The 11,184-nt window shown below is 63.3% G+C and overlaps 1 protein-coding gene across 2 annotated transcripts; it reads right to left on the bottom strand.

Moving 5' to 3' along the window:
- Positions 1 to 307: 307 nt before the first annotated feature.
- FAN1 (FANCD2 and FANCI associated nuclease 1) lies at positions 308 to 11,094 on the bottom strand. Of its 2 annotated transcripts, XM_036434616.2 has the most exons (12): positions 9,418 to 11,052; positions 7,646 to 7,786; positions 6,838 to 7,039; positions 5,886 to 6,119; positions 5,132 to 5,263; positions 4,164 to 4,272; positions 3,461 to 3,580; positions 2,159 to 2,474; positions 1,865 to 1,968; positions 1,548 to 1,739; positions 1,009 to 1,137; positions 308 to 647 (listed from the first exon to the last, which is right to left on the bottom strand). In XM_036434616.2, exons 1-12 carry the CDS (start codon positions 10,442 to 10,444, stop codon positions 516 to 518), a joined length of 2,838 nt encoding a protein of 945 aa, XP_036290509.1. In that variant the 5' UTR covers positions 10,445 to 11,052; the 3' UTR covers positions 308 to 515. The 2 variants fall into 2 exon arrangements, with proteins under 2 accessions (XP_036290509.1, XP_045436415.1); XM_045580459.1 differs by lacking the exon at positions 1,009 to 1,137 and having other exon boundaries at positions 9,418 to 11,094.
- Positions 11,095 to 11,184: the final 90 nt, after the last annotated feature.

Here is an 11,184-nt window from a genome sequence, read left to right as displayed (position 1 = left end):
CCGGCCGTGTGCATGTGTGTGTGTGTGTGTGTGTGCGTGTGTGTGTGTGTGAGAGTGTGTGTGTGTGTGTGTGAGAGTGTGCGTGCGCGTGCGTGTGAGGAACTGGCTCAGAATTGGTGTTCTGATTGTAAAGAAACCAGAACGTCCACCGCCATGCCATGCCCTTCTTGGACAGTTATAAAGGGAGGAGGAAACCTTGTGCGGCTGCTTTTATAAAAGCTGGGAGTGGTCTCCTTTGTTGGTGGATTTTTTTTTTTCCCCTTTCATTTTTTTTGTTGTTGTTGTTGTTTCTTTGGGGTTTTTTTGTAACTTAGATGTCGCCAATCCTAAAATGGCCACCAAGGTTTCCATCTTTTCCAAAGCTCACGGCCTGCCGTGTGGCATGCATGCGTGTATTCCAGCCAGGACCACGTTTACCTCCAGGTTTACTCGTGACGGCACCGGCATCCAAACTAAATGCGGCCGATTACACTGGTGCTCTCGAGGATCTCAGACTCCCCCCCGCAGTTCTCGGCTCAGGCTCTGCTCTTGGCGCCCACGGCCGCCACGTGGCAGACCTCGACGTCGGCCCCCAGCCTCCGCAGCTCGTCCAGCCACACCATCTGCTTGTGCGAGAGGCGGTCGTTGGGGCCCTTGACCTCCACCAGCTGGAAGAGCAGAGGTCAGGGGTTAGTCTCCACGGAAACGGAGAAGACGGCCCAGGTATTTAAATGGCTCCTCCCACTGACACCGTCGATACTTAAAACCCCTGCTCTTAGGAAGATCGTATTGAGGCAACAAGAAAAAACAACAAGCCCGAGGCGAAGTGTGCCCGACGAAGGGCTTGTGTGAACACAGCACACAGGATGGGACGGCAGGGGGACCGGTGAGCAGAGACCGTGCGCACGCTGCCCTGTGCACAGGCCCACGCGAGGAACGCCGGCCGCCTCCGCCCGCCCCCGAGGAGCCCCGGCCTCGGGCGAAGCGGCTAATCGGGTTACAGACCGCCCTCCGCCTGGCCCCACTGACCTTGGCGCGGTGGTCCCGGGAGCTCCACACCACCAGGTCCGGGAGGCCGCCCCGGCAGTGCCGGAAGTCCTGGGCCAGGCGCCGGCACACCCCGCTGAGGACGGGGCCCCCCAGGCAGGAAGCGAGGTCCTGGCCCCGGAGCACAGGGTCAGCAGCGCCCCGGTGCCCCCGGCCCCGGCCGACGCCCCCGCAGCTCTGCGAAGCCAGCTTTCCTGCCAGCGACCGCCCTCTGCCCGCGGGGAGAGCCTGGGGCCGTGAGGAGGCCATTCGGGATAGGACAGCGATGACCTGCAGAGGCCAGGCCGCACGGACAGCTCCTCATTGCCGGGGCCAAAGGCCAGGCAGACGGAAGCTGTCAGCCTGGGAGAAGGCATAACCGGAGCTTGGGTGCCTGGCACGGTCCCATTGGATGGCTGTGGCATCGGGGCTGGGATGCGGTTACATACACACATGCGCACACAGATACAGATACACAGCCGTGTGCGTGTGTGTGTGTGTGTGTGTGTGCGGAGTGGGGGGGGGTGGCCTGCAGACCTCACCTGCGCTTGCTGCAGGGAAGCGAAGCGGTCCCAGCTGACGACGGACGCCCGGCCTTCCTGGGCCCGCCACGTGGCCGCCACCCGGCCCCGCAGCTCCTCCGCCTGGGCCTCGTGGATCAGCTGCAGCCGGGCCTCGATGGCCGCCCGCCTGCTGGCGAAGAAGCTGTCGGTGCACAGGTCCAGCGGGAACGCCTGGCGAGGACCGAGCGTCAGAGGCCGTCCCATGCGTGGCGCCCGGACACGGGCCCAGCCGGCTGAACGGACGCGTCCAAACACAGCCGCTCGGCCGGAGAGCCCCGGGCTGGGCCGCCCGGTACCTGGTAGGCGGTTCTGAAGGCGTCCGCGATGCCGTCCATGAAGATGATGTCCCACAGCAGGAGGCCGAACAGCGTGATGAAGGTGGAGCCTTCCCCGTGGATGCCTGAGGAAGCCACACACACACACAGACCGTGTCTGCGTCGGCCAGACACCACCACCACCACCTGCCTCCTCGGCTCCGAGGGGACCACAGAGCCATCTTGGGTTCAGATGCCACTCTCATGGCGTTCCTGCTGCTGTTTTGCTTTTTTAAAGACTTTATTGATGTCCGGGGAGATGCCGGCGCCGGTTACCTTGGTCGAAGCCGCTGCGTCGGTAGTGGTCCAGCGCCAGCTCCTCCACGGAGCACAGGGCCGTGGCGGGCGCGGCCGGGCCCCCGGCCTCCACCACGAACACGGACTTGCCCGTCCCGAGCTGCGGGCACAGCCGGCCGGTGATGGTCACGTGCCTCACGTCCTGCACGGCGACCTCCGGCAGCTGCTGCAGGCGGGGCCAGTACCTCCGGCAGCCGGGCGACGCCCGCAGGCGCACGGCCCTCTGGTACAGCGCCAGGCGGTGCGCCGTCCGCACCGCGGGGTCGGCCAGCCCCTCCGCGATGCACTTGATGGCCTGGAAGAACGGGTCCCGGGAGCGAGGTCAGCGCCGGGACCTCCCTGACGGCCTCAGCACGGCCTCCCTCCCGGACGATAAATCTGCCGTCACCCCCCGTCCTGTCCCCACGCCCAGGGCCGATCTTCCCGCCCCATGTCACCCTGACTCACTCCATGCGCTGCCAGGGGCACAGCCCTCGTTCGTGGCCACGGCCAGGCTGGCACGGAGGCGGGCGGGCGGGCTCGGGCGGCCGCACAAAGGGCCACTGTGGCCACCGCCTCCGGAGGCCCTTCTGCTCGGCCCAGAAGGTCCCCACCCCCACGTCCAGGGTCCCCGCCAGAGGACACCACGCCCCGGAGCGGAGGCGGCCTGCTCAGAGGCGAAGCCCAGGGCCTCCCGGAGGCAGCTACTCACAAGGTGCCTGCACGGACTCCCAGCAAGCACCTCGAGGCCCCGTGCAGCGGAGGAACCAGCCCCCGTTTTCAAGCAGGAAACGCCCGCTGAGGGCGGAGGCATCCAGCTCTCCTGGCCCCTGATTAGCCCTAAATCCCAGCACAGGTCCCACCACTGTCCTGCTCCGGTTAGCGGCCTTGTTACTTCTTTTCGGGGTGGGACAATATGGGCAAAGGTTTAAAAAATGGATGTCTGGTGCTGGGGGCGGGCTAGAGGGGGTCAATGGAAAAGGGGGGACAAATGCAATACTTTCAACAATAAAGATTCAAAGAGAAAAAAGAATGTCCTGCCCGGCCGGTGTGATTATCAACCCAGGAGCCAGGAGGTCAGGGTTCGATTCCTGGTCAGGCACAGGCCCGGGTTGCGGGTCCGTCCCCAGTGGGGGACATGCAGGAGCAGCTGGTCCATGATTCTCTCTCATCATGGATGTTTCTCTCTGCCCCTCTCCCTTCCTCTCTGAAATCAAAAAAATGTTTATAAAAACACTAATGTCCTAATTGCATTTGGTTCTTAAGGTATTAGTTGTTGGCGATCCCGTCCAATGACAGTACCGGTTCGAGGCGCTTCAGGTGCTGGTGGAGGTTGAGAGCCAGCCGGTCCCACCACCGGCCCCTGCTGTCGGGACAATAGATGTTCTGGGACAAAAGGCTCTCCAGTTCCTGGACGGCTTCCTGCAGCGACAACAAAGGAAGCGCATCAGAGGGGCTCGCACCAGAAGTAAACAAGGCCGGGGCGGATGTGCACAGAGCCCAGCTCCGTCCTGCAAGGAGGCCGAGGCCGCCCCGGAGAGGCCCTGCTCCCCGAGGCTCCCCACTCCCGGCAGGCCCCCGGCCGCCCGCCCGCGAGCACTGCACGGCATGGCTGCACACAAGCCACCGGCTCCAGGTGCGGCCCCACCCGATCCCTGGAGCCCAGCAGGTCACGCTGGCAGGAGTTTGGAGCTGGCCGGACCCACGGACACACACGTGTGGGGTCCACAGACTCCCCGGAGCCCCTCCCACGATCCTCCGGGGACTCGGGGACTCGGGTCAGGAGCCGGCTTCGCATGACCTCGGAGAAGCGCCCTCCTCCAGCACAGGAGGCCGTAACGGGACACCTCCGCCTTCCGGGTCCGTGACTCGCTATGCCAGACGGCCCCCGACAGCCGTCCGGGCGGCACGGCAGATGTGGGCTCCCTCCGAGCTTGTCGGAGCGCTCCCCGGTGCCGCCCGGGCTCGGCGTGACCCTCCCCACGCCCCGGGCCCGCGTCCTCACCTCGTACCGGTGCAGCCGCTGCAGGACCTCCACGGCGCGCGCCCGGATGCGGGTGTGCACCCAGCCGGCGGTGAAGCAGCGCAGGAAGGCCGGCAGGTCCGCGTGGCGCCTGCGGGGACGCGGGGCTTTCGGGAGAGGCCTGTCCGTGCCCGGCGCCTGGCTCCCGGCTCCCCGCGCCGTCCCCGGGAGGGGCGGGCAGGAGGCAGGCGGGCAGGTGCGGCTCTCACATCCACGTTTCTCTCTCTCTCCCCCTCTCGCCTTCCTTGCTCTCTAAGTTGACGGCACGCAACCTGCTGCTGTCCATCGGCCCGTTACGGCGTACCAGTTAATTAGCACATTTCTCTATTTTATATGTACACAGATATATATTGATTTATTTTAGAGAAGAAGGGAGAGGGGAAAAGACAGAAACATCAGCGATGAGAGAGAATCACAATCGCCTGCCTCCTGCACGCCCCCCCACTGGGGATGCAGCCTGAAGCCAGGCTTGTGCCCTGACTGGGACTCGAACTGGTTCATAGGTTGGTGCTCTGAGCCACGCCGGCCAGGCCAATTCAGTTTTCTTGTTCAGAATAACCTGTTTGAATTTCCTCTGAGAGAACAGGTGTGGCAGGCAGGCTTCCCAGGACATCCGTCCCCTGGGTTCCATGCACACTGGGTTCAGCTGAGCAGTCGCTGGGCAAGCCGGCACCCCGGGATGGCCACCGACAGCGCCCTCCGCCCCGCCCGCCCGCGAGCTCACAGGAATGTGTGCTGCACCAGGGCCCGCGTCCTGTGAAACCCACCCCCACACTCAGGCCTTTCCCTCTACTGATTCCGTGCAGGGCAGCAGGCAGGGCCTCCGCGGCCGGGCGGACCCGGAGCAGAAGCAGCAGGTGCTCCGTGAAGGACCCCCCCCCTCCCCCCGTGGCAGGAACAGCCGGTCAGTGCGTCCCTTCGGCGGGCACTCACGGAGCCCCCGCCCTCACCTCAGGGAAGGGTGGTCTCTCAGCTCCTGCCAGTCCCTCCTGGCGCCCTCACAGAGCGCCTGGGCCTCCTTCCAGTTCCCGGCCGCCATGGCCGCGGTGACGTCACTCAGCCTGTGGGCGGCGTCGGCGTACCTGGGGGGAAGGGCACATCCTATAGAATAAAAGGCTCATAGGCACACGGTCCCCTCGACTGGGAGTTCGACCGGCAGGCAGGCCGGCCGACCGCCCGTGTCCCCTCCCCCCGGCCAGGCTGGCCGGACACCACCCATGCACGAATTCATGCACCGGGCCTCTGATATCGTGTTTCCCTGAAAATAAGACCTAGCGCAACTTTGGGAGAAAAATTAATATAAGACACTGTCTTATTTTCGGGGAAACGGTATACACACACACACACACACACACACACACACAGAGTGGCCAAATTACTGTGTTCAGAGATCATAATAATCTGGCCACTCGTGTGTGTGTGTGTGTGTGTGTGTGTGTGTGTATTCTATTGATTTCAGAGAGGAAAAGAGGGAGAGAAGGAAACACTGATCAGCTGCCTCCTGCACGCCCCTACTAGGAATCAAGCCCCGCAACCCTGAGTGGGAACCGGTCCGTGACCTCCTGGCTCACAGGCTGACACTCGGCCGCCTCGGCCGCCCCGGCCAGGCTGAGCACACTGCCACGGTCCCCGCAGCGTCTCGGGGACGGACACCCTGGGAGCCAGGCCAGCCGGCGGCGGGCGGAGGGCGAAGCGGCCGCTGACCTGAGGAGGTCCTCTCTGTCCTGGAAGACGCGGGCGTGCCGGCGGACGGTGTACCGGGGGAAGGCCAGGCGGCCCAGGCTGACCAGCTGCACGGCGGAGAGCTGGCCCTGCCCCCCGCAGGCGGCGTCCTCCTCCTCCGGGGAGTCGGTCGGGGAGAAGAGCAGCAGGGCCCGGGAGAACACGGCCCGCGGGCCTCGGCTCACCCTCAGCGCCGGGCCCGCCAGGTCCTTGGCTCTGAGACACAGAGGGCGACACGGCATCGGGTGGTTTTCAGATGCAACGGGGGGTGGGGGGTGGGGGGTGGGGGGTGGGGGGGGAAGGGGGTCCTGATCGCTGTTCTCCGCCTCCAGCCAACCCACCCTCCTGCTGTGTGACCCAGGAACCTGCCTCGGCCTCTCGGGGGCCCAGAGCCGCCCCCAGGGCCTTGGGGAGGCCTCAGCCACCCTCCCTTCCCCAGCGGATCCAGGAGAGAGCAGGACGCAGCTGACGCTGGCCGTGAACGTGTAAAACTGGCAGGAAAACGCGTGGTGGTATCGCCCGTTTGACATGGGCGATTCCCACCTGAGACTCCAAGGACCGTTTAGATAAGTATTATGCTTAATGGAGAGTTTCCCCTCAAAAAAGAAAAAAAAATTTGACTGAACCGTTTACTCTTAAATCCTGCGAGATTAGTAGTTCGAACTGCTTTTTTCTTGAGTAGAGAAGTAACTGGACTTTACCGAGGCCTAACGCCTGTATTCCCTGCCCTCCAGACTTCCGTGGCCTGACAGCAGGATGCTGTCCCAGGGATTACGAGTAACCGGCCAGGGAGGAATCCAGGCTCGTGGAACGGATGAGGGCTCCCCCGCTTCCCCGATTGCAATGCCAGAGAGATCAGCCACGACGGAAGGAAAGCAGGCCCTGCCTGTCAGAGGTTAGTGCGCACGTCGCGGTTCCTAAATGCCGGCCAGACCTTTTCAGCATCACGGCCCCGACGCCGGGCGGGCTCCCGCCCCGGGGGCAGACGGAGGGCTGCCGGGCCAGGCGGAGCAGGGCCTTGGCCAGCGGCTGCCTCTGCCGGCCGGCGGAGCCCAGGTGGAAGGTCTTCGCCAGGGTCCTCAGCTCGGGAGCGGAGAGCAGGTCCAGCACCTCCGGGAGTTCTCGCAACTCGGACTCTGAAGCGGTTTTTCAAGAAGGGAAGTTTTTATTATTAAAGAGTCACAGCATGCTCTGGGGCGGTGGTTCTCCACCTTCCTAATGCCTCGACTCTTGAATACAGCTCATGTGGTGGTGGTGGCCCCCAACCATAAAGTTATTTTCGTTGCTACTTCATGACTGTAATTCTGCTGCCGTTAATGAATCGTCATGTAAATATCTGTGTTTTCCCATGGTCTTAGGCTCTACAGCAGCGGTTCTCAACCTGTGGGTCGCGAAATGTTGAGAACCGCTAGCAGAATGTCACCTAAGAGCACAGAAGGGTTTCGGGTTCGATTCCTGGCCAAGGGCACGTCTCTGGGTTGCAGGTTGGATCCCGGGCCCCAGGTCGGGGATGAGCAGGAGGCAACCGATCGATGTGTGTGTCTCTCTCACGTCAATGTTTCTCTCTCCCCCTCACTTCTTCCTTTCTAATCTCTCTAAAAACCATTGGAAAAAAAATATCCTCGTGTGAGGATTAGCAACAACGAGAAAGAAAACAAGGGCAGACGCTCTCTCGTTACCCGAAAGGCAAAGAAATGCAACTCCCTGTGCCTCGTGTCCCATTCCCCCCGGGGGAGCCGTACCCGTCTGCAGAAAGCCAGCTTGCTCCAGTTCTCCAACTACAGGCGCCAGGTCTGGGGCTATCTCTCCGTATTCCAATTTACGCCTCTTAATCCAGCCGAACTTACGCTGGAAAAGTCTGACGTACAGCTTCTGAGCGCTGTCTGCAAGCCGGGGACAGAAGAGAGGGGAAACGTTATCTTCCTTCTCCAAAACAACGTACGGGTATCATCTGCCTTTTTTTTTTTTTTTTAAATATATTTCTTTATTGATTTGAGAGAGGAAGGGAGAAGGAGAGAGAGATAGAAACATCAATGATGAGAATCATGGGTTGTCTGCCTCCTGCACACCCCCACTGGGGATTGAGTCTGCAACCCAGGCCTGTGCCCTGGCCGGAATCGAACCTGGGACCCTGGAGTGAGCAGGCCGACGCTCTATCCACTCTCTCTTAAAAAATAATGGGAAAAAACATCCTTGCGTGAGGATTAGCAACAACAGAAGGAATTCCTTAATAATTCCATTGTGTGACCTTAAAACACAAACCTCGCACCTGAACGGGAGCAGGAAGGTTCCGGGTTTTTAAAGAAGTCAGACCTGGCTCCGCGGCTCCGCGGTCAGCGTGGCCCGCTCCCAAGCTGCTCCGCCCCTCCCTGGTCCCCCTGGGCCCTCGGGGTAAACAGGGCGGCCCTCACAAGGGCGGCTTTTGTGGCAGACCTGGCCGTCTGGCCGGGAGCCACGGCCGGCCGCCAAGGAGCAGAGGCACAGGCTCCCGTTTGTAAACGGACCGATTTAGCTCGGATGCGTCCGTTTCCTCCACGCCCAGGCCCCGGGGGCGGCGTCCAGGAGCCTAAAATACTGCTTCAGTGTCCCCCGGTCTGCTCCCGCCTTCCGCCTTCACTCCTGAGGACAGGCTGTGCAGACACAACACAGCCTGCCCGCCCAGAATGCAAGGGCGCTTTGAGGAGGTGCACTGTCACTTTTTATTTTTATTTATTTACTTTAATATATGTCTTTATTGATTTCAGAGAGGAAGGGAGACGGAGAGCGTGAAACATCACTGAGAGACAATCATTGATTGGCTGCCTCCTGCATGTCCCCTACTGGGATGTGCCCCCAACCCACGTACATGCCTTTGACCGAAATCGAGCCTGGGACCCTTGAATCCGCAAGGCGACGCCCTATCCACTGAGCCACACCAGTTAGGGCCACTGTTATTTTTTTTTTTTATCCAGAAAAGGCTGTCTGCCACCTGTCAATAACATCAGTAAGCTCTGCGACTTTAAGGGAAGAGGGCAACAAAGCCATTCCACCGTAACTGATATGAAGAAGAGTTTAGTTCCTAGGGCATCTCATCAGCATTACAATGGAAAACACGAGGAACGAAAACATTGTGGGAGCCCAGCCGGTGCGGCTCAGGGGTTGAGCATCATCCTATGAACCATGAGGTCACGGTTCCATTTCCGGTCAGGTGCCCCGATGGCAGGCTCGATGGGCAGCCGATCCCCGATTCTCTCTCTCTCGTCGTGGATGTTTCTCTCTCTCTCCCCCCCCCTTCCTCTCTGAGGTCAATATGAATACATTACTAAAACACCACACTATCGGAGGGCCTGCTGAATCCACATGAAGGCAGGATACTCCAGGCCCAGACCTCACAGGGCACAACAATCTCGCCTCTTTTCCGTACTCATCCTTCCCTGGAGGAAGCCCTGGGGGGGAGGTTGATTCTCAGAACCACACTGCCTCCTGGTGGCCACACGGGAGACGGAGCCCGGAGCACAGGCTGCCTGGCAGGTACCTGACAGCTGGTGGAACCCGGCCACCATGCCCTGCTCCTGCTGGTCGAAGAGCCTGCTGTCGTCCTCGTTCTGGAAGACGGCGCCCAGCACCAGCAGGAAGCTGCGGAGGTAGTAAGGGTGGCCGGGCGGAGGTGGTAACGGGGACCCCGGCCCCGAGGGGACCCCGAGAGCCGCTCCATCCTCCGAGCCGCCGCCCGCACCTTCCAGGGGGAGTCTGTGCAAGTCCCTCCCCTCGGAGGTGTCCTGCGCCTCCGGACGGGACAGCTCGGTCCCTCCGACCTCCTCGCCGACACCTGCCGCCCGTGTCCCCGCACCTTCCCCGCCACCTCGTCCCGTCCCCTCCCGCTTCGCCGGACGGTGCTCGGGCGCGGACGGAGGCCCCGGGGGCGATGACACGGGCGCGTTCTCCGGGAAGGCAGGGGCCAGGGTGGGCCTCCCTGCATCCTGGGGCGGCTTGGGGCCCCTGGTGGTGTCTTCCTCCGTGAGAGACTCACAGGAGCGCACGTTCTCCTTCTGGGAGCTGCTCCCCACGCCCCCGGCCCCGGCCTCCGCCTTCTCCTCCTCCTCTCGGGCCTGCAGGGACCGCCTGGATAGCCTGGACGCCAGGCTGCCCAAGGGAACCACCCGGCCGTCCCGGGCTGTGGGCTCTGCGCCTCGGTCAGGGCACACGTTCCCGGCGCCCTGGAAGTAGGGGCTGGTCTGCTTCCGGCCCCGTGTGGCCGCGCCGCCCCGCTCGGGGGCCGAGTGCGCCTGGGGCGGCGGGGTCCCCCCCTCGGCGGCAGCGGCGCCTCCGGCGCGGGCCCCCGGCGGGACGCCGCCGCGGGGGGCGCACAGGTCATCCAGGTGCCGGTTGAGGTCGTAGCGGGCCACCAGCTGCCCACACGCCGGGCAGGCCAGCCTGGCGGGCGGCGCGCGGCGGAAGCACAGCTCGATGGGCCCGGACTCCTGGCTCCCGGCCCCGGCCCTGGTCCTGCCGCCGGACAGGCTGCGGCGCGGCCTCTTCCCGGCGGGCGGCGCCCCGGGCATCGCGGGGACCTCCAGGATGATCGATCGCACAGCAGCGGGGACCCCGGGGGCCGGGGCCGGGGCGGCTGGACCTGCCGGGCTGCTCAGAGGGGAAGGCGGGGGCCGGGCTCCATGTCATTGGCTCCGGCAGCGCCGCTCCTGCAGGACCACGTGCGGCGCAGCGGGCGCCCAGGCTGCACCGCCATCGCTCCGGGCCAGCCTGGCACCGCGCCTGGCGCAGGCCCCCGCGCGGCCGCCGCGCCCCCGCCCGGACCGGCTCTGAGCCCCGCGATGCTCCGTTTGCGCCCGAACCCCCGGCGCGGGGCGAACCGGCGGCCCACACCTCCCAGGGGCTCTGCGCATGCGCCCAGGCACGACCAGCCGATCTCCGCGCCCCGGCGCGCACAGGCCCGCCCAGAGGAGGCCCGAGTGATCGATCGCTCCTCCTCCAGGATGATCAATCGCTCCCCTCCTCCAGGATGACCAATCGCTCCCCTCCTCCAGAATGATCGAACGCTCCCCTCCTCCAGGATGATCAATCGCTCCTTCCTCCAGGATAACCAATCGCTCCCCTCCTGCAGGATGATCGAACGCTCCCCTCCTCCAGGATGATCAATCGCTCCTTCCTCCAGGATGACCAATCGCTCCCCTCCTGCAGGATGATCGAACGCTCCCCTCCTCCAGGATGATCAATCGTTCCTTCCTCCAGGATGATGGATCGCTCTCCTCCTCCAGGATGATGGATCGCTCCGGACTCCAGG

This window comes from Pipistrellus kuhlii, unplaced genomic scaffold (assembly GCF_014108245.1).
Source record: "Pipistrellus kuhlii isolate mPipKuh1 unplaced genomic scaffold, mPipKuh1.p scaffold_m20_p_128, whole genome shotgun sequence".
Taxonomy (NCBI): domain Eukaryota; kingdom Metazoa; phylum Chordata; class Mammalia; order Chiroptera; family Vespertilionidae; genus Pipistrellus; species Pipistrellus kuhlii.
The sequence above is the reverse complement of the archived record's forward strand: the minus strand, read 5'-3'. Positions and strand labels throughout refer to the sequence as shown.